Source organism: Lepus europaeus, chromosome 19, assembly GCF_033115175.1.
Source record: "Lepus europaeus isolate LE1 chromosome 19, mLepTim1.pri, whole genome shotgun sequence".
NCBI classification, from domain to species: Eukaryota; Metazoa; Chordata; class Mammalia; order Lagomorpha; family Leporidae; genus Lepus; species Lepus europaeus.
The window spans coordinates 11,732,941-11,754,669 of record NC_084845.1 but is presented as its reverse complement, the minus strand read 5'-3'; the positions used below and the strand labels follow the sequence as shown (position 1 = coordinate 11,754,669).

The window sequence follows — 21,729 nt, the reverse complement described above, 5'->3', positions numbered from 1 at the left end:
TCCAGTTCCGCGTCCCAAACGTATTCGGGAAGCGCCCCGCCGCCCCGCGTCCCCAGATCTCCCGGCCCGGCGGGGGCGGGCGGAAGCGGTGACGAGGCACTTTTTGCAGGGAAGGGGAGGGGAATGAGCAGACCCCGGCGTCCTGAGGCTCGGTCCGCGTGGCCCAGGAGGGGTGGGGGCGGCACCGGCGGGGGCTCGGGCGCGGTTCTGGCTGCACTGCGCGGCGCCCTCCACCCTGTTCCCGGTCCTGAGGGTCTGGCCGAGCAGCTGGCTGGGGTGGTAGGGCCCATTGGCCAAGGCAGGGTTGCTGGGATCGAGGGGAGGGAGCCTGAAGCCCGGAGGCCGAGGGCGGTGTGTGGGGGGAGTCCTGCGCCCTTCCGAGCAGGTGGTCAGCCCGGGAGGGGGGGTTGGGGGGGGAAGAGGGAGGTTCCCGGCAACAGATGGCCCAGGCAAGGCTGGGGCTTTCAGACGAGGGGGCTGGGGGGTGGGGGGCTCGCCATTTGCACCTGCAGGCCTCGTGCGTGCCTCCCCCTCAACGCGGAGAAAAAAGCTGGGGAAGGGGCAGGCTGCTTTTATTCAGATGGGAGGTTCAGTGCCCCCGCGGTACACACTCCTCCACTACAGAGGCTGGAACCGGGGAGACGGCAGCTGGTGGAGGAGGAGGAGGGCAGGAGGCACAGGTGAGGGCTGCCTCCGCTAACCATCATCTCTCCATCGCCAAGGGATCGTGGGCGCCCGAGCAGAGGTGAGGGGCTGCCCCTCTGGAGGAGTCTGGATCTCCATGACGCACGCCAGGGGGCCTCCTGCAGGTGGTCCGTCCTGGCTCAGCCGTCCCTGGACGCCCAGCGGAGTGCACAGGAGCTCTGAGGTGGGACCTCCCTAGCTGCTGGCCCACGGAGAGGAACACATCAAGACTGGGAGCCGGGGGCCTCCCCAGGCCCAGAGCAGAGTGGGAAGGCTTGGGAGGCACCAAGCAGCAGCGGGTGGGCTGCCAGGGAGGGGGGGGTGCTGATGCATGAGGGAGGTCCCTCCTGGTCAGGAGGCTGGCGGCAGCGGCTGTGCCTGGCGGCGGGCCCAGTAGTGGTGGTAGGTGTCCTGGAAGAGGTCCCGGCAGGCGATGTGGGCGCGGAGGCGGGCGCAGGCCAGGAAGGCCCCGGCCAGCTTGCGGTGCAGGGCGTAGGTTTCTTCAGGCGGTGGGCGCAGCCGGTGCCGCAGCAGCACGGGGATGAGGCCCTGTATGCGGTGGGCAGTGGCCCCTGCCCCAAAGTCGTAAGGGCCCTGGGTGGCGAACGGCTCCCCCAGGATCATCACTGCCTCCACGTGGGCATCTGAGAAGGCCTAGGGGTGGGAACAGCAGATGCCCCCAGGTGGACACGGAGTCCTCCGCTGAACCCCCAGGTCTAAGCCCAGCAGGCTGCCTGCTGCCAGGGCCCCACATAAACAGCCCCTCACTTCCTCCTACAGGCAAGCGGCAGGCCCTGTCCTCTATAGCGGCACTTGGTACCCATTTCCCCAGGGATCCCCAATAGTCAGCCTGCACCCCCCTCTTTCCCAGAGCCCCCCACTCCTCCAGTCTCGGTGGAAACCAGCACCTCTCCACCCCCTCACCACCCCCGAGACACACACCCCAGCCCCCGTGCCAACCTTGGTTTCAAAGCCCGTGAGGAATCGGAGATCCCGCGACTTCTGCAGGACCCGGTCTCTGTCTCCATCAGCTGCAGCCCTCACCACCTGGGAGATGGGGTTGGGGCAGAGGGACAAGGGGCCCAGCAGGCTCAGCAGGGTGCTGGCCCAACCCCACCCACCTCCAGTCTCATCTGCCTGGGCCCTCCCGCTCACCTAGAAGCCTCCTCCCCGCTCTGCCCCACCTATGTCTCCCTCAAGGCTGTTGCAGAGCCTGGGGTGGCAGTGGCCAGGGGTTGTGCCCTCCTCCTGGGAATGCCGAGCTGCCTGGATGCTACCTCAGAGAGCCAGATGTGTCGAGGCTGCTCACGACGCAAATGGCTAAGGACGCAGCTCCACCCAGCTCTAGGTCTCCTGCACTGGACGTTGAGCCCCGTGAGCACTGGCTTCCCAGTTGGGTTTAGTTATGCTTGGCACAGGGTCTGGCACTCAGGCTGCCCTGGGTGAACCCTGGCTAAGCAAATCAGTGTGTGAGGCTAAGCATCCCTCTGGCCTGCAGCCCACGCTGGGAAGGCTGGAGTCACGGGCACAGACAGGTGCTGGAGCCGGCCTGTTAGGGCCCATCCCCCAGATCCCCACTCTGCTGCCTGAGGCCCTGGATGGGCCAGGGTGCGTCTGGGGCCTCTGTGTTCTCCTGAGGTGGGGACACTTGTGGAGTGTGCAGCCCTGCACCCGCATGTAGGAGCGTGGTGAGCACCGGGAGCTTTACGGGGTAGGTTGAGGGTGCCTGCTTTGCAGGGGAGGGAACGGGCTCAGAGAGGGGGGCGTGGGCTCGGGCCCAGCCCTTAGGCACAGCGCTGGGGACAGGATCAATCTGGCAGCTCTGCTCTGTCTCGGCTCCCCCTGCCTGGGCCTGTCTGGCCATCTGTCAGGCCTGAGGTCCTCAGGGGCAGTGTCACACGGCTTTTTTAAACTGGAAAAGGCTGGGAGGATCTTGCTAAGCAGACTTGGGGGGTGGGAAGTGGGGTATTCCAGCCACCCAGAGGCTTTGGCCAGGTAGCACAAGGACCAGTGGAGAGGGCCCCGGGGGTCTTGGGTATGCGGAGGGCTTTGTCAGCAACTGCTCCCTAGCCCATCTCAGGGTGGTCCCACAGGGACACTGCCCCCTGGGCCTCATCCCCCTCCCCCTCCACAGCCCCTCAGGCTCCCGCTCCATCTCACAGACCCCTGCTATCAGAGGTGGCTTTCTAATTCTGAGCAAGTCCCTCTGTTGCTCAAATCCCCAGATGGGGCACAGGCTGCACAGTGTGACCGCGACGTCCCAGCACCCGGGCTGGGGCACCCCTGCCAGCACCTGCCCTCGAGCCAGGGCACGCGTTTCCTCTTGGTCCTCCAGGGCAGTTACCCCGGAGCCTGCTGGGGACGTGGCGTCGGCATTTTAGCCAGGACAGCCAGGAGTTCAGGTGCACAGTAGCGTCTGAGAGGCCCTGCTCCAGGGGGAATCACCGGGTATCCTCTCTGGAATACCCCGCCTGACTGCTCCTTCTCCTTCAGGTTTCAACTATGTCTCCTCCTACAGGAAGGCTTCCCTGGGCTCCCACGGCCCCCTCTGCTTCCCCCACAGCCAAGCCCTGGGTCCTATGAGCCCTGAGAAGGGACCTGGTTCGTCCCAGTGTCACCCAGAAGAGGGCTGGGCACAGAGGTGCTGGAGAATGGCTGGATCCATTGCTAAGTGGTGGCTCTTAGGAGGGACTAAGGGAGAGGTGGGGCAGGGCTGTGGACCCAGATGACCCAAGTGCGACTCCTGGGTCTGCTGTGGCCTTGGGCAAGTGGTTTACCCTCTCCAAGTCTCTTTGTGAAACAGGACTATAAACGCCCTTACCTCACAGCCGTGCCAAATGGGTTAAGTCAGTGACTGAGCCCAGCGGTGCCTGGTTTGTTCGCTGCTGTTCACGTTACTGTGATTTATGGCTTCCTAACTCCAGATGCCGTGTCTCCTCCTTACCCCTCCGCCTCACCACCTGGCTCGGCCCAGGCTCAGGGCACTTACCTCAATGTAATGGTCTGTGAACTCGGTCCCAAATCCCCGGCTCGCACCGAAGTCCAGCAGGGTCACCTGGGGACGAGGAGCAGTGACTTGACAGCTGGGAGCCTCTCAACACCCACCGTGGCCGAGGGGGCAGCCAGGTGCCCCTCCCCGGGGTCCCAGCCCAGCTGCCTCCCCAGGCCCCGGGAGATAGCTGAATGGCTCTAGCTTTCAGTCTTTGTATCCTATTTGCTTTTGTTTGTTTTATATTTATTAGAGAGAGAGAGAGAGAGCGAGAGAGAGCATGCGCTTCCATTTGCTGGTTCCAGTGGCCAGGGCTGAAGCCAGGAGCTGGAACCCAGCCCAGGTCTACGAGGTGGGTGGCAGGGACCCAGTGTCTGAGCCATTACCTGTACTAGAAGGATGCTGGCATCAGGAGCCAAAGCTGAGACTTGAACCCAGGCACTCTGACATGGGCTATGGGCGTCTTAACACTAGATTTCTACCCCATTTGGCTTTTTTATAATTTTTATTTTTTTTTTTAAGATTTATTTTTATTTACTTGAAAGATAGAGTTACAGAGAGAGAGAGAGAGAGAGGTCTTCCATCCACTGGTTCACTCCCCAAATGAACATAATGGCTAGAGCTGAGCTGATTTAAAACCAGGAGCCAGGTGCTTCTCCTGGTCTCCCATGGGGTGCAGGAGCCCAAGCACTTGGGCCATCCCCCACTGCTATCCCAGGCCACAGCAGAGAGCTGGATGGGAACTGGAGCAGCTGGGACTTGAACTGGCGCCCATATGGGATGCCAGAGCTGCAGGTCAACGCTTTAACCCGCTGTGCCACAGCGCTGCCCCCCCCCCAATTTGGTTTTATAATAAAATTTAGACACAGAAAATAAAAATCTGGAGAATAAAATGTATGGAGAAGTAAAATGAACACCCACAAATCCCACCTCTCAGCTTAAAATGTAAACTATTTTTTTTTTTTACAGGCAGAGTTAGACAGTGAGAGAGAGAGACAGAGACAGAGAGAAAGTTCTTTCTTCCGTTGGTTCACCCCCCAAATGGCTGCTACGGCCGGCGCGCTGCGCCAATCCGAAGCCAGGAGCCAGGTGCTTCCTCCTGGTCTCCTATGCGGGTGCAGGGCTCAAGCACTTGGGCCATCCTCTACTGCACTCCCGGGCCATAGCAGAGAGCTAGCCTGGAAGAGGAGCAACCGGGACAGAATCCGGCGCCCGACGGGGACTAGAATCTGGGGTGCCGGCGCCACAGGCGGAGGATTAGCCAAGTGAGCCGCGGCGCCACCTTTAAAATATAAACTATTAAATTCAGGGGGCACCTCCTGTGTACCCCACCAGATCTCATGTCCCTGCCCTGGGGACTGGGAGCCTTTCCACTGTGGCCATCACTTGCCTAAGACTGTTCTTTCCTGAATTGCCCACGAATGCATTCCCACGCCCATAAACAATACAGGTAACGAGGGCCCGCGTTGGGCTGCAGCGGGTTAAGCTGCCACCTGGACAGACATCCCACGAGCAGTTCGAGTCCCGGCCGTAGATCCAGCTCCCTGCTAATGCGCCTAGGAAAGCAGCAGAGGATGGCCAAGTGCTTGGGTCCTGTCATCCATGATGGAGCTCCTGGCTCCTGGCTTCAGCCTGGCCCAGCCCTGGCTGCTGTGGCCATTTAGGGAGTGAACTAGCAGACAGAAGATCTCTCTGTCTCCACCTCCCTTTCTCTCTGTAACACTGCCTTTTAAACAAATAAAAATAAATCATTAAAAAAAAAACACGACCTTCCTCTGCCGGTCTGCCCGACAGCTACTCTGCAGCGTGGGTGCCACTCGCTCTGGCTGTAGGGGCCGTCAGGAGAGGACACAGCACGAGGCGTTCATCTGGCTGACAGGCACCGGTTCTGGCTTTTGTGCTCACTGAACGCTTGTGTAAGTTTCTCCAGGGAAATGTAGTTCAAAGAACCGGCCACAACCAAACAGAAGTGCAGTTGGACTGGGAGCTGTGCAAAGGCACAGATAAATACAAACACTTAACAAGAGCGTCCCCAGCTAGTGTGGGACCATCTGTGACACACTGATACGTCCTACTGTATTCCATTACAACAACAAATGCAGCTGGGACCCTGTAGAAACCCCACTTTGGGCACCCGCCCGGGAGGGCCCATGTACCCATTGCTGGGAGGAGTGGGGGCACTGGAGGCGCGGCAGCCTCGGTGGGTTGGGGCTCCTGCCTGATCCTGAGGATGCCAGGAGCTGGGGAAGGGGTACCCTGGCCAGCACTGTGTTAGAAAAAGACCTCTGTGGTGACAGACCACTTTGCAGAGCCAGAGAAGGGTAGAGATGTGTCCACACAGGGGAAGCGTGTGGGTCCCAACTCCCCTCCAGGACTGGCACACCTGTGCCCCCACCCGGACACGGCCCTGTCACCCTGCTGGCCATCTCCTCCTCTTCCTTGATCCCCACCCAACCAGGCTGGAGCCCCAGTCCCTGGGCTTCCTCTTCCCCAGATCCAGCCCCTCTGCCTGTGCCTCCTCAGCCCGATGCTGACTGCCCCAGGCCACTATTGTCTGGTGACAGGTCCCCCTTGGGACCTGGGGCTGAGAAGGCAAGAATCAGAGCTGTCAGAGGCAGGCGGCGGGGTCCTCTGAACAGATGGCCAGCGAGCAGTGCTGGCTAACCGCCTCCCCGAAGTGTGCTCTCTCTCCATCCTGTCACACGGCCTGGCCACGGAGCACCATTTCCCAGGCTGCCTTGTACCCAGACAGGCCTTGACAAGTTCTCTCGGAGGGAGCAGTGGAGGAAGTGACGCGCCCCCTCTGATCAAAGCAGCTGGGCAGGGGGCGACCTCGCAGCCTCTTTCCCCCTGCACTGGAAGCAGAGCTCTGTGAGGCCCAAGGGGATGGCACCGTCGCCACAGGAGGGTGCCTGGGTCCCTGAGTCACTGCACGGAGGGCCCCACTGGGTAACCAGCAACTCTGGAGTCGCTGCTGAAACATCAGGGACATTTGCTGCAGCAGGTCATGCCCGTGACTCACATCGCAAGGAACCAACCTGGTGGCTGGAGGCGTCATACAGGAAGTTGGCCCAGTTGGGGTCTGTCTGCATGAATCGGAACTCGAACAGCTCCCGCAGACACAGCCTCAGGAGCTGGAAGCAAATCTGGCGAGGGAGAAGGAGTCAGAGATGCCCGGGGCGCTCTGCCCCTGAGGGCCCCACCTGGCCCGCCCCGCCGGCCATGCGTTCCCGCCAAGGCACCTGGTTCCGGGTGTCCTGGCTCAGGCCTTGGCACTGGTCCAACGGCACCCCACTGGCCAGCTCCATGCCCAGCACCCGCGCCGTGCACAGCTCCTCAACCACGGCTGGCACACGGAAGAAGGGGTCACCTGCCAACAGCTGCCTGGGGCAAGAGGGAGAAGAGGAACTAGGACTTTGTGCTTCAGGCCCCTGGGCCTGGCTCCAAGCTGCTTCCTCCTCCTCGGAGAAGTCCTCCAGGAAGTCCGTCTCCCTGCCTTCCTGCCCCTCTCCGCCTCCACGTGGCCTGGGTGGCTGGACCGACGTTGACGGGTATCCCTGTGCCCATCCCTGCACCTGGCGCTGCTGAAGACTCAGAGACTTCCTCCCGACCTGAACCCCTCCTGTGACCCTTGTTGCTCCAGGATGAGCTCCATGTATTTAGCTTGCACCTTACTTTTTTTAAAAAAAATTTGTTTTTATTCATTCAAAACAGAGAGATCTTCCATCTGCTTGGTCATCCCTACATGCCTGCCAACAGTCAGAGCTGGGCCCGGATGAAGCCAGGAGCCCAGAATTCAATCCGGGCCTCCCACACGGGTAGCAGGACCCAGGTACTTGAGCCATCACCTGCTGCCCCCGGGGTGCCCATTAGCAGGGAGCTGGAATTGAAAGCAAAGCCAGGATGCGAACCCAGGCACTGACAAGGGATACAGGGGTCCCACACAGTGGCTTAACCACTGTGCCAAATGTCTGCCCTATATTTAGCTTGTCCATTACTTTAAAAAATGTATTCATTTATTTGAAAGGCAGAGTTACAGAGAGCAAGAGAGATCTCCCATCCACTGGTTCACTCCACAAATGGCTACAATCGCCAGGGCTGGGTCAGGCCAAAGCCAGGAGCTTCATTCGGGTCTCCCACACTGGTGCAGGGGCCCAAGTACTCGCGTCATCTGCTGCTGCTTTCCCAGTGCATAAGCAGGGACCTGGAATGGAAATGGAGCATCCAGGACACGAACCAGTGCCCAAATGGGACGTTGGCACTGCAGGTGGAAGCTTAATCTACACCACAACACCAGCCCTTGTATATGACTTTAAAAAAAAAAAAAGATTTATTTATTTGAAAGGCAGGGATACAGAGGGAGGGAGGGAGGGACCCAAATGGCCACAACGGCTAGGGCTGTGCCAAGTCAAAGCCAGGGGCGAGGAGCTTCTTCTGGATCTCCCACATGGGTGTAGGGGCCCAAGCACTTGGGGCCATCTTCCGCTGCTTTCTTAGGCACAATAGCAAGAAGCTGGATCAGAAGAGAAGCAGCCAGGACTCAAGCTGGTGCCCATATGGGATGCTGGCACTGCAGGCGGAGGCTTTACCTTCTATGCCACAGTGCCAGCCCCTGTACGTGGCTTTTTTAAAAAAAAAAAATCAGTTAATGAATTAATTCTCCACATGGTCAATGATAAAAAAAATCTATGTCAACAGTGATACTTGTTGGTCATCCTTGGAGTCCCCACAGTAGGCCCTTATCTCCAGTTTCATGTTCCTTGGGTTCAGTTACCTGGGGTCAACCATGTTCCAAAAATCTTAAATGGAAAATTCCATAAAGAATTTGTAAGTTTTGGGACCGGCACTGTGGGGCAGCGGGTTAACGCCCTGGCCTGAGGTGCCGGCATCCCATATGGGTGACGGTTCGAGACCCGGCTGCTCCACTTCCTGTCCACCTCTCTGCTGTGGCCCAGGATAGCAGTGGAGGATGGCCCAAGTCTTTGGGCCCCTGCACCCACATGAGAGACTGGGAGGAAGCTCCTGGCTCCTGGCTTCGGATCGGCGCAGCTCCAGCTGTTGCGGCCATCTGGGGGTAAACCATCGGATGGAAGACCTCTCTCTCTCTCTCTCTCTGCCTCTCCTCTCTCTGTGTAACTCTGATTTCAAATAAATAAATAAATCTTAAAAAAAAAAAAAAGGATTTGTAAGCTTTAAATTGCATGCCATTCTGAGTAGTGGAATGAAAGCTCACACAGTCCGGCTCTGTCCTGCGAGACCCGAGTCGCCCTCCATGCAGCGTATCCGTGTTGTCTACACTCTGTGCCTGTTAAATACCTAGTACCGTCTCAGCCATCACGACGACTACTGCAGCACTGCAGGGCTTGTGCTCAAGAAATCCTTTAATAATGGCCCCAGGGGCCGGCGCTGTGGCACAGGGGCGGGGGGTAAAACCGCCACCTGCAGAGCCGGCATCCCATATGGGTGCCGGTTCAAGTCCCAGCTGCTCCATTTCTGATCCAGCTCTCTGCTATGGCCTGGGAAAGCAGTAGAAGATGGCCCAAGCCCTTGGGCCCCGGCACCCATGTGGGAGACCCGGAAGAAGCTCCAGGCTCCCGGTTTCAGATCGGCCCAGCTCCAGCCATTTGCGGGGGTGAACCAGCGGATGGAAGACCTCTCTCAGAATCTCTCTGCCTCTGCCTCTCTGTAACTGCCTTTCAAACAAATAAAGAAATCTTAAAATAAGAATAACAGCCCCACAGCCTAACAGCAGTGATGCTGGCAATTTAGACATGGCAAAGTAAAGCCGCCAAGTGGAGCCAGATTGTGGTACAGTGGGCTAGGCCTCTGCCTGCAACACCCATCCCAAACGAGCACCAGTGTGAGCCCCGACCACTCCATTTCCAGTCCAGCTCCCTGATAATGCACCTGAGAAAGGAGGGGAAGATGACCCAAGTGCCTGGGCTCCTGCCACCCACGTGGCTTTGGCCTGGCCCAGCCCCAGCCATTGCAACCACTTGGGAAGTAAACTAGGGAATGGATGCTCTCCCTCTCCCTCTCTTTTCCTCCCTCTGTCATTCTGTCATTCAAACAAATAAATGATTTTTTTCTTTAAAGGCTGTAAAGTGCTTCCTTGAAGTGAAAAGGTTAAAGTGCTCAGTTTGGAAAGAATCAAATCATAAGCTGAGGTTGCTAAGATCTGGATAAGAACGACTCTTCCATGCACGAACTGTGAAGAAGGAAAAAGAAATCTGCTGGTTCCGCTGTGACACCTCCAGCTGCGAAGCGTACAGTGAGTGAGAAGTACTTAGTTAAGATGGAAAAGGCACCATGTTTGTGAGCAGGAAACATGTTCCAACTGATGGCAACATGCTGTAGCAGAGAGCGCCGAGCCCAATTTATAAAGTAAACCTTGTCATCGGGAGGTAGGCACGAACGGGAGAAAGGGCTCGGTGCCCTGGGACACGGCCCCCGAGCACGAGGTGGCACTACCGTATTCTCAACATTGTCCCTGTGCTCAGAGATGCCAGGGACAGAGCCGTCCCCAGAGCCTGTCCCCTGCCGAGAGCCCACTCTCAAACAGACCAAGACTGACAGACGCATGTCAAGGTGAGATTTGGGAGGCGAGAAATTTGAGTAGGCGCGGTGTTGTGGCACAGTGAGCCGAACAGAGTCCCGGGAACATCCAGGCCTCTCACCCGGCTCGACACCCGCCTCCTCCGAGCTCCAGAGCTGGTATTTCTGTCCTTGTTCCTAAGATGTGACGTCTGCACCAGTCCTGTGAGCCAGGCCCTGTGCTAAGCGTTCAGTCAGCACAATTCCCTGCCGGCCTCTGACTGCTGAGGCCACCACAGACCCAGGCCGCACGGCTTCAGTCTGAGTCCAGGGTGCACACCTGAGCCGCTGCCACAGCGCTGGGTACACTGCAGACCCCTGGTGGGCGTGTGAGCCACACGGCTCAGTATGGAGCACTGACCGTGGCGCCTCCTGACGCTTCCAGCATGCGGCCACACCACTCCACACAGCCACGGTGCATTCCTTTTCACTGCTGTGTGGTATTCCCCAGATGGACGCACTGTCATTTATTTATCCACCCGGCTGAAAAGGTGTGGTGAGATCTGGCTGGTTTCCAGTTCAGGGCTCTACAACCAATGCTGCTCTGGGCATTCTAGAAAAGCCTCATGGTGTCCCACTGTGTGGTTAGCGGGAAGGGCAATGGTTGGGTTGTGGGGATGTGAATATAAGGCTTACTCGGAGACGATTAACTGTTCTCCAAATGCTTGGACCAATCTCCTTAGCACCCAGGGCAAAAGGAATGCTCTGGAGCCCCGTCCTCTCCGAACCTTGATGCTGTCAGGCTGCTGACTCTTTGTCAGTGCAGCAGGTGCAATGGTGTCTTACTGCGTCAGACCACAGTGGGCATCGTCCCAGTGACTCAGGAGCGGCCGGCCCAGCCCGAGCACACAAGGACACAAGGCGGGAGGGCAATCACCAGTGGGGTGTGAACGGGGGGAGGGTTTGCAGCCCTGTACTGGGGCTCCAGCCACCAGAGGCCGGGGGGCACCTGCTTCCCGCTCAGCTTACCTGAAGTTCTGGGCACAGGCTGCCTCACGGCGGTAGTCACACTCCCAAGCCAGCTCCTGCTGCAGGGCCTGCAGGCTCTGCTCGGGGAACAGGCCTGAGGGGACAGCTTCGTCAGCCAGGGTGGCCCAGCCACGCCTCCCCCCAGCCTCAGGATGCCACTCACCGAGGCCTCCCCACAGTCATCTCTCTGTCCCTCCTCTTCTGAGGTCCCCGGGGCAGCTCCTCCTCACTCACGTGGCCGCCGTCTCTCTTTTTCAATATTTTATTATTTATTTATTTGAGAGACAGACACAAGAGAGAGGCACCCTCCGCTGCCCAAACATTGACAATGGCCCGGGCTGAAGTTGGGGCCCAGGAGCCCAGTCCAGGTCGCCCACAGGGGTGGCAGAAACCCAACCACTTGAGACATACTGCTGCCTCCCAGCGCCTGCACCAGCAGGAGCTGGCGTCAGGGGTCAGAGCCAGGAATCCCACCCCGCGCTCGGACACGGGACGCGGGCATCTCAACCGCGAGGCTGAACACACGCCTTCTTCTCCTTTGCCTACTGCTTCTCTCGCGGAGCTCGGCCTCCTGGTCTCTCTCCCCCTTCCGGACTCCCTCTTTCCCACCCAGGAACACAGCCTGCTGCACTGCCGTGGTGGCTTTCCTACGGGCTCTGCCTCCGCCCCGTGGTGCTCCCGTGCCTCTTTTCATGCCTGGAACCCTCCACCCCCCATCCCACACGGCACACCTGTGCGCAGCTGTTTGCGGGTTGGTCCGGGCCCACCTCTGGGGCTCTGCCTCACGGGCTGCCTGCCTCGCTGTCCTCCCTCTGGCTGACCCGTGCCAATGCCCGCACGTGCACACGGGTACGCTCTGCCCCACGCTCCTCCTGTGCACCCCTTCTCTCTTGGGGCGCCCCTGCCAGGCAGGGGCAGTGTGGCTGCTCACCCTCCGGCAGGGCCACGCTCATCTTAAGCACGGCCAGTAGGTTCTGGACATCACTCTGGATGCTCTGGGCAACACCTGGGTACTGCGAGTGAAGGGGGCAGGGTGGGGGAGTCACTCCTCTGCCCAGCAGGGGGCCAGCCCCTGCCCGCATGGCCTCCCCTCTCACCTGGATCTTCACAGCCACCTCCGTCCCGTCCCTCAGCATGCCCTGGTGCACCTGCCCGATGGAGGCTGCGGCAAAGGGCACCTCCTCCAAGGAGGCCACCTTGGCTTGCCAGTCCCTGCCGAGCTCCTCTTCCAGAACTCTCTGGGGAGAATGGCCATGACAATCACCACCCTGGACAGGGCAGGCCACGTTCACTCCCTGTGCCGAGCGCTTGACCTGTGAGTGACCCCAGCACTCACCGTGCGCTGGGCTCTGGGATAAGCTCTTGGCTGCTCTCTTTCCAGATGCGGACAGTGAGACTCAGATGGAGCCCCCTTGTCCGAGGTGACTACCCCGAAGGGTTCCTCCCTCCAGGGCTGGCACTCCCTGGATGGGGTAGGCTGCTGTGGGGACCGCTGTCATTTATTGGCTTAGCTTGGTAACGATTGTGTATCACACCCCTCAGCTGTATCATCAACTCAAAGTTAGGGTGACCCACAAGAGTTCAAGTTTAGGGGGGCATCCTAGGGGCTGGGCCAAGTTCCAAGCGGCTCGGGGTCACAGAGCAAGTGAGCAGGGCAGAGCCAGGAGGGCAGGCGGCCGCTGGGTTCCAGGTCTCACTCTCACCCAGTCAGAGGAACAGCTTGCCCCATGCCAGGCACTGTGCCAACCTCACAGTGAGGCTTCCCTGTCACTCATGGTGGGCAGAGGCTGCGCCATGTGTAACCACGTGATGTGGGCGTGGCCATCACCATCGCCATTTCCCACAGAGGGCAACAGGCACACAGAGGTCAAGGCACATGTGTGCAATCTCAGGGTCCGACCCCATGGAGCATGGCTGCCAGCTGCAGTGCCTTGCTCCCCCGACAGAGCGCGGGGGTGGATGTGGGGGACAGACGGTGCAGGTCTCCCTTGCCGCCCTCCCTTGCCCCCGCCCCAAGGTACTCACCAGCATCTGCCATCGGGGCATGAAGTCGGCGCTCTGGCGGACCCGCTCGAAGATGCGCTGCAGCTGGGGGCTGATGAGGCTGTTGTCTTGTGGGGGACAGCGGGACGAAGGGGACAGTGAGGGGGAAGGGAGGACAGGCCCCTGTTGGGGTGAGGGTGAGCTGGAAGTGAGGTCAGGGGTCGGGGGCGAGGGTCATACTGTACCCTGGATGCTGAGCATCTGGCCGACCTTGAGGGCGGCTCCCCGAACCGTGCATAAGGTCTGCACGATGCGCTCGGCGTTGGCCTCAGACAGGAAAGGGCTGGAGCCCAGCTGGGAGCTGCTCTCTGGGGAGGAGAGAGGAAGCATGAGGCCCACAGCCAGAAGGGATCGCTGCGGGCCAGACTCCTGCATAATGGTTTGCGTCATTGCTCAGGACATCTGCACCCCAATCAGGGTACCTGGTTGGAGTCCTGGCTACTGACACACACCGGAAGGCAGCTGGTGATGGTGCAAGTGCTTGGGCCCCTGCCACACGTGTGAACTACCCAGATGGAATTCTGAGCTCCTGGCTTTGGCCTGGCCCAGCCCTGGCTGTTACTGGTTATTTGAGGAGCGAGCCAGTAAGTGAAAGATAACTCTCTCCCTCTCTCCTCCCTCTCTCTCTCTCTCTCCCTCTCCCTTTCCCTCTCTGTCTCTCTGCTATTCAAATAAAGTAAAAATAAGTAAATAAAAAAATCATTGTTACAGCACAGCACACCCAGCAGAACAGCTGAATGAACAAGACAGTACTAACGTGGGCAGAACCTGAGCACAGGCCCTCTGGAAGCAGCGTTGGCACACACACACTGCTACTCGGTGCACTGCTCCTCCCGGGGCAAATGCAAGGGAAACGCACGAGTGTGCCCACGGATGGAGGACAAGGACGTCCACAGCGCTTGCGGCCACCGACAGGACGGACACAAAAGTGGTGGCAGAGTGTCAGGGTGAGTCCTGCAGCGCTGCAGACACCGTCTGCCACGGCACACACAGCAGGCACGCTTCTCACAGCGCGAGGCTGAGCAACAGACGCCAGGTAACAATCACTGTGCTAATCAAAAAAAAAAAAAAAAAAATTTAGGGAGACAGAAATGCTAACCACCAGGAGCCGGCCTTACGGCACAGCAGGTTAAGCTGCTGCCTGCAGCGCCAGCATCCCCATATGAGCACTGGTGCGAGTCCCAACTGCTCCACTTCCCATCCAGCTCCTGCTAATGCACCTGGGAAAGCAGTGGAAGACGGCCCAAGTGCTTGGGCCCCTGCACCCTCATGGGAGACCTGGAAGAGGCTCTTGGCTCCTGGCTTCGGATTGGCTCAGCTCTGGTTGTTGCGGCCACTTGGGAAGTGAATCAGTGGATGGAAGACCTTTCTCTCTTTCTCTCTGTCTCTCTGTAACTCTGCCTTTCAAATAAATAAACTTAAAAAAATATATTCCACTGCACCCCACAAATATGCACAATTAAACTAATTTTTTTTTTTTTGACAGGCAGAGTGGACAGTGAGAGAGAGACAGAGAGAAAGATCTTCCTTTTTGCCGTTGGTTCACCCTCCAATGGCTGCCGCAGTAGGCGTGCTGCGGCCGGCGCACCGCGCTGATCCGATGGCAGGAGCCAGGTACTTCTCCTGGTCTCCCATGGGGTGCAGGGCCCAAGCACTTGGGCCATCCTCCACTGCACTCCCTGGCCACAGCAGAGAGCTGGCCTGGAAGAGGGGCAACCGGGACAGGATCGGTGCCCCGACCGGGACTAGAACGCGGTGTGCTGGCGCCGCAAGGCGGAGGATTAGCCTAGTGAGCCGCGGCGCCGGCCAATTAAACTAATTTTTAAATGAAAATAAATAGAACTTATCAATTAAAACAACCTAAAGAGCCAGGTACATGAACGGCTGCACTGCTGGGTCATATTTATGGAAAGAGAGCAAAGAGGCTAATCTTGGTGTTGGAAGCCACAGCTGGTGGCCACCCCTGGTGAAGGGAGTGGCCAGGAGGGGGCGTGAGAGGAGCTCCTCAAGGTGTGGTCCCGGCCACTGAGGCCTGAGAGAGGTCAGCGGTGGGTGAGATGGGAGTTATTGATGCACCTGTTCTGGTCCCTCTCCCGGGCCCAGGACTGGAGTAGAACAGTCCAGAGGCTCCAGGAGGCCACTTTTGCCCTCAGGGCTGACAGAAGGCGCCTGTCCCTAGGTTTTGGACATTTCTCAGTTTTGATCGTCAATAAATATAACCTACAGATGCAAGGCCTTTGGGAGTCTCATTTTGTTCAACAGCTGTCTTGAAAGATAATTCACAGGGGCCGGCACTGAGGCGTAGCGGGAAAAACTGCTGCCTGCAGTGTTGGCATCCCGGAAGGGTGCAGATCCAAATCCTGGCTGCGCCACTTCCAATCCAGCTCCCTGATAACGGGCCGGAGGGCGATGGGAAACGGCCCAAGAGCTTGGGGCCCTGCACCCGAGAGGCAGAAACAGAAGGAGCTCCCGGCTCCCGGCTCCTGACCGGCCCAGCTCTAGCCGTTGCGTCCATTTGGGGAGTGAACCAGAGGATCAAAGATCTCTCTCTCTGTAACTCTTTCAAATAAATGAATAAATTTAAAAAAAAAAAAAAGATAGCTTATGTGCCACATAACTCACCCAGCTAAAGCATACATTCGGGAGTTCCAGTACATTTACAGAGCTGAGCGAGCACTGGACATTTCCTCACCTGAAATTCAAAGCCCACCCCACACACAGGCAATGCCCACCCCCAGCCCCCAGCAGCCCCCAGTCTACTCTCCCTCTCTGCAGACTGCCTGACTCTGGATACCTCATGGTAATGGCATCACTCAGCGTGTGGTGTGGGCGCCAGCCTCTCCCACCAGTGAGACGCTGTCAGGGCCCCCCACGCTGCACACCGGCCAGCGCTCTGTTCCTTCCCAGTGGAGTAACCCGCTGCGGCACGCACAGAACACCCCTTACTTATCCATCCGTCAGTCTGAAGGGCGGGCAGAGACCCTGGGAGCACAGTCTGAGACCTGCCGTGCACAGGTGTGCCCACCTGGGAAAACACACCCAGCTGTCGGCTTATGTGCAAATATGCGTGGTTTTATACGGAAACCGTGTGACTCCTCAGTAAGGCACTGCCTTTGTTAAGGTGCTTTTTTATTTTCATTGCATTTGAAAGGCAGAGAGAGAGATTGATCCTCTATTGATTCACTCCCCAGATGCCCACAACAGCCAGGGCTGAGCTAGGCCGAAGCCAGGGGCCAGGAATTCAATCCAGGTCTCCCACATGAGTGGCAGGGACCCAGTTCCTTGAGCCATCACCTACAGCCCCAGGCCAGGCCAAGGCTGAAGCTGGGGACTAGGAACACCATCAGGCTCTCCCACGTGGGCAGCAGGAACCCAAACACGAGCACCACAGCTGCCTCCCACAGGCAGCTGCAGTAGGAGGCAGAGCCGGGCACTGTGACGTGGGACGCGAATGCCCACCTCGTCATCCTCACTTGAACCCAGAACATCCTCCCCGCTTTTGTTTCAAGACGCTAAGCCAACACCATGCATCCCACTGCACCTCTGCTGCCCACGGGCCTGAGTAGCTGCCCTCGCTTTCAGCTCACGCAGGGAATTCCCAGCGGCTCCAGACTGTTCTCAGGGGACGCTTTCAGTGACCTGACAGTGGCTTAGCCCTATTCTGAGTGCTTCACGATGACTCTCACAGGTGGGTACCCTTCAAGAAGGGCATGGAAAAATCAAATTTGAAAAATAAGTTTAGAGGCAGGCATCCTGTCACAGTGAGTTAAAATGCTGCCTGGGACATCCATACCCCATAGGGGCGCTGGTTCAAGTCCCAGTTGCTCCACTTCCAATCCACCTTCCTGCTAATGCACCTGGGGAAGCAGCAGATGGCCCAAGTGCCTGGGCCTCTGCAACCCACGTGGGAGACCTGGATGGAGTTCCAGGCTCCTGGCTTTGGCCTGGCCCAGTCCTAACTGTCACAGCCATCTGGGGAGTGAACCTGCAGATGGAAGATCGCTCTCTCCGTCTCTCCCTCTGTAACCCTACCTTTCAAATAAACAAAACAAAACAAAAGATACACTTATTCTGGTGCAAAAAAAAAAAGACACATCCATGCAGGTTTTGCTCAGATGCTTTCTCCATGAACTTTCTGAAGCACCCTCGTATCATCGTCATCATCATCGATGATGACGTCATCGTATCATCATCCGCCTGCCCGGCGAGGAGACAGCTCTGAGGACTCGCAGGGCAAGGGCAGGGTCTGAACCCAGGTGGATCTGCTCACTCACCTGGCTGCGAGGGTCCTCCTGGCAAGGATTTCTTGGCCACCTCGGCCAGCGCTCCGAGCCCCAAGCTCACAGCCAACCCTGGAGAGCAGAAGAGGAGCGCTCAGTCCAGCTTCCCGGGCGCTCTCCCAACCCTCTGCTCCCATCTCTCCCTAGGCACGCTCACCTGCCTGTCTAACTCTCCTCCCGCTTTCTCCCTCTCGGTGTCTCTGTCTCCCTCCTAACACTTCTCAGTCCTGGACCTGTGATTAAGGTGCCCAGGCACTACCCCCCGAGCTTCTGATTCAACTGGCCTAACAGGAGGCCTAGGGGTCAGCATTGTGGTGCAGCAGGTTAAGTCACTGCCCTGCCTGCAGCACCAGCATCCCGTATGGTGCCTCTCCGGGTTCCAGCTGCTCCACTTCCAGTCCAGCTCCCTGCTAACGTGTCTAGGAAAGCGGTGGAAGATGGCCCAAGTGCTTGGGCTCCTGCACCCACATGGGAGACCTGGGTGGAGCTCCAGACTCCTGGCTTTGGCCTTGCCCAGCCCTGGCTGTTGCAGCTATTTGGAGTGAAACAGCAAATGGAAGATCTCTCTCTCCCTCTCTTCCCCTCTCTATAGCTCTGCCTTTCAAATACATACATAAGTGTTTTAAAAATACATTTTATTTACTTGAAAAGCAGAGAGAGAGAAAGACAGAGCTCTCCCATCTATTGGTGCACTCCCCAGATGCCTGCAAACGTCCAAAGCCAGGAGCCAGAAACCCAGCGCAGGTCTCCCGTGCAGGTGGCATGGATGCAAGCACTTGGGCCCCACTTGCTGCTTCCCAAAATGCACATCAGCAGGAGACCAGAGTGAGAGTGGAGCCGAGACTCCGACCCTGGCCCTCCGACATGGGATGCGGGTGTCCCAGCTGGAGGCTAACCGCCAAGCCCAAGGCCTGCCTGCCCTTTTTATTTATTTATGTATTTTAAGTATCGCAGTGTACAGGTTAGGAAGGTCCCGAGAGGATGGCCCTGGCCTGTTTGCCAGTGCCCCCGCTTCTCTGACCCACCTCCTCTTCTAAGTCGGCGACCGTCTCCCCCTTCTCTCCCCTCCTCTCGGTGCTATCTCTCCGGCTCAGACGGCCTCTGCTTCCTCCCTCTCCGGCCCCTTGGTTCTCTTTGCCTCTCTCCCTCGCTCTCTGAAAATGACTGCAGCTGGCATTTCCCACCTGCCAGGTGCTGTTCCTTTCACTCGTCTGTCCTCACACCTTTGTGAATCACGTGGCACAGAAAAACGTCTACTTTATGGAAAAGAACACGGAGGCTCAGAGAAGTAACATGCCTCGCATCACGTGAGGACACGGCAGAGCCGCCCCGCGGACCTGGGCAGCCTGGTGCCAAAGCTCCAAGCAGACTTCTCAGCCGCCTCTGTCAACTGTGAATCGGCACCTTCCAACGTGAACCACGATCCACAGAATTGATGTTGTGCCTGGGACGGAACCATGCCTACAGGCGTCGGGAAACAAGACCTCCTTTGCGCTACAGGTGCACCTGTATTTTCTATTCTTCTTTCCAGACACAGGTTGCAACCCACTCAATTGTCAGGCAGGTTGCGCTGCCATGAAGTCATTCACCCCTCTTAGCCTCTACTTGCTCATCTACAGAATGGGCACATGCATTCTTCGATTCAGTGCACGTCGCGTGTGGACAGGGCCTCGCACATCACAGGAGCTCGTTAAACATCACCACCACCTACGTTCCAGTGTGCCCTCTGCTTTTGTCTCTTTCCTTTTCCCTCTCTCCCTGCTCCATTCTTTCAACGTCATCTCCCCTGATCCAGGCCACAACTAGATACCCACAAAGCCACACCTACCCCCAAAGTTGGCCAAGCGGCTGATGCGGGAAGCAGGCACCTTGCGTTCTCGAGAGCGATCACTCAGCTGGGAAACAGAACGTGAGGGTAGGAAGGTGGGCATCAAGTTCCAGGGGTGCAACCAAGCTGCCGCCACCCCGTCCCCACGCCCAGGGGGCCAGCGGCCTGCATGGGGCGTTGCTGGGTGTGTGTGGTGGGGGGGCAATGATACCTGGGGCCGTGGCGTCCTCCTGGGCCGGGCCTCCCGCGCCCTGCGAATGTCCTCCTCTCCCAGGCCCCTTCCAGGCCCATCCTGATGAAGCTTTTGGGCCCAGGAACCCCGACACGGCCCCTGGAAGAGATGTGGACATTGGCAGGACTGAAGACACCGGCCCTTTCGGACCCCTCCCTGTCTTTGCCACCTCCTCCCCAGCTTCTTACCCACCAATGGGGCCCAGGCCCTGGGGCCCCACAAGGCAGACCAACAGTCCGGCCCAGCTGTCCACGAATCCCCCGCAGCAGGCCCCCCATCTCCAGCCACATCGCCTGGGGGAGAAGAGAAGGGATTACTGGGGTAGCACACAGCGCCGCCCACCGCCCCGCTGTGCCTCTCTTCCCCGCCAGGCCCCTCCCCTCCCAGGCCTCCTGCCCTGCTAACAGACTCTCTGGTTTCTCCTGGTTTCCCCCCCCCCGCTGCTAGGAAATTCGTTGCTACCTCTCCCTTGGCCCCGGACTCCCGCCACTGCTAGCTGCTAGGGCCCTCCCCGGTTGCTACCCACCTTCGGATCCTCCAGGGCTACCTCTCTACTTCTCGGAGCCCCCCTCGTTGCTAGGCGCTCTCACTCACGCCCTGTCGCTAGGTACCCACAATTCCTCCCGAGTCCCCCCGCCTGCCCCGTCCCGCGGCACGTCCCTCCGTTGCTAAGCACCCGCTGCCTTCTGGGTGCTGGTCGGCAAAGCGCGGGGACCTCCTGGGCTTCCGGGAGCCTCTGCACGCCCGCCCCTCCGGCCAGCTGTCCAATGGTGGAGCAGTGGCTCGCTGACTGGCACGAAGCACCCCGGGCCGTATGCTGGGGGCGGGGCCGCGCGCCGGGGGCGGGGCCGAGGCGCCGGGGGCGGGACCTTCTCTTCCCCATCCCGTCTTTTCTGTAGTCCTTACAAACTCCACCCTTGTCCGCGCTAACACCTCGCCCACTCCTCTTCTCGATTTGCCCCTGGCAGGCTCTGCCTCTCTCCCAGCGAGCATTTCCCTTGCATATGGCCCAGCTCCACTTGCACCCCACACGCACACACGCTGGCACCCAATCGCATAACCCCCCACTGGCCTGCTCACCAGCTGTCTCCTGCTCACACCCTCAACCCCCCTGTGTACATCAACCGCCTCCCCCGCACACAGGCGCTCGCGTGCCCTCACGCACCCTGCTCTGTCTGCTCCCCACCCACCCTCGGGAGGCCGCAGTGGCAGCCCTCTGTTTTCCGCAGGCCTGACATTTCCCAGAACACAGTCCCCAAGATTCCCGGCGCTGAGTCAGGAACCTTGGCATCCCAGAAACCCAGCCCCCAGCCCATCTGCGCGCGCGCGCGCGCGTGTGTGTGTGTGTGTGTGTGTGTGTGTCGGGCCCCCTACCACAGCCTGACTCACCCCTCTTCGCGCAGTCGGGAACAGAAGCCGCCGGCCGGGGCTTCTCTCCCTGCACTGGACGAGGGGAACGCGCCCCGTGGTCCCTGTCCAAGCCCCTCGTCGGACCCTCGGCCCTTCCTGGACCCCAGCTTCCCAACCCGTATGAGGTCCCAGGTGGGCTCCGGCCCCAGCCTTCTCACGGACTCGTTTTACAACCCTGGGCCTGTGCCCAGTGTCCCTCCGGCAGTGACTCAGCTCAGACAGAAACCACCTGCTGTCGCCGTCCGAAGGCGAGGGTCTGACTCAGGCGCTCCCAGGGCAAAATGTATCAAAAGCAACTTTGACAGCTAACCCCACAGGGCTGTGGCTGACAATGCAAGCCTGACATGCCTGACGTCACTCGCTCCAAGCGCATGACGTCACACCAGCCACACACAAAGGCCAGACAGGCTCTGAGCCTCTGAGCCCCTCTCTGCACATGGGGGCCTCCCCTTCTCGCTCAACGTTCGTGAGAGAAACAGTGAGAGAGTGTCAGGGCCTGGGACAGACGAACACGCGAGAGATTCCTCACAGATGACTCCATGGAGCGAAGGCAGCGGCTGAACCACGGAACCCACGCCTGTGGGAGCCCCGGCTTTGAAAGCTCGGCCGGCCCCTGCGTGAAGAACGGCAGCGCGGCCGAACTCGTCACCAGAGGCGGCAGGGAGCGAGCGGGGCACCTGAGCGCGGGGGGAGGTGGAAT

General features: G+C 59.0%; 1 protein-coding gene across 3 annotated transcripts; it reads right to left on the bottom strand.

Annotated features, from left to right (window-relative positions):
* Positions 1-555: 555 nt before the first annotated feature.
* COQ8B (coenzyme Q8B) lies at positions 556-21,719 on the bottom strand. 3 transcript variants are annotated; one of them, XM_062175805.1, is made up of 15 exons: positions 21,559-21,719; positions 19,808-19,912; positions 19,599-19,718; positions 19,388-19,454; positions 17,554-17,631; positions 13,465-13,587; positions 13,262-13,347; positions 12,334-12,474; positions 12,168-12,249; positions 11,237-11,330; positions 6,916-7,057; positions 6,712-6,819; positions 3,674-3,739; positions 1,645-1,731; positions 556-1,338 (listed from the first exon to the last, which is right to left on the bottom strand). In XM_062175805.1, the coding sequence occupies exons 1-15, from the start codon at positions 21,568-21,570 to the stop codon at positions 1,036-1,038; spliced, it is 1,614 nt and encodes a 537-aa protein (XP_062031789.1). In that variant the 5' UTR covers positions 21,571-21,719; the 3' UTR covers positions 556-1,035. The 3 variants fall into 3 exon arrangements, with proteins under 3 accessions (XP_062031789.1, XP_062031791.1, XP_062031790.1); XM_062175807.1 differs by lacking the exon at positions 21,559-21,719 and adding an exon at positions 21,009-21,535; XM_062175806.1 differs by lacking the exon at positions 21,559-21,719 and adding an exon at positions 20,146-20,348.
* Between the last annotated feature and the right edge of the window lie 10 nt (positions 21,720-21,729).

Coding starts and splice junctions, on each gene's coding strand:
- COQ8B (XM_062175805.1), bottom strand. Junction 13,588..17,553: donor AGGAGGACCCTCGCAGCCAG/GTGAGTGAGCAG, acceptor TCTCCTCCCCAG/AGAGCAGCTCCCAGCTGGGC. Junction 1,339..1,644: donor TCACGGGCTTTGAAACCAAG/GTTGGCACGGGG, acceptor TCCCACCCCTAG/GCCTTCTCAGATGCCCACGT.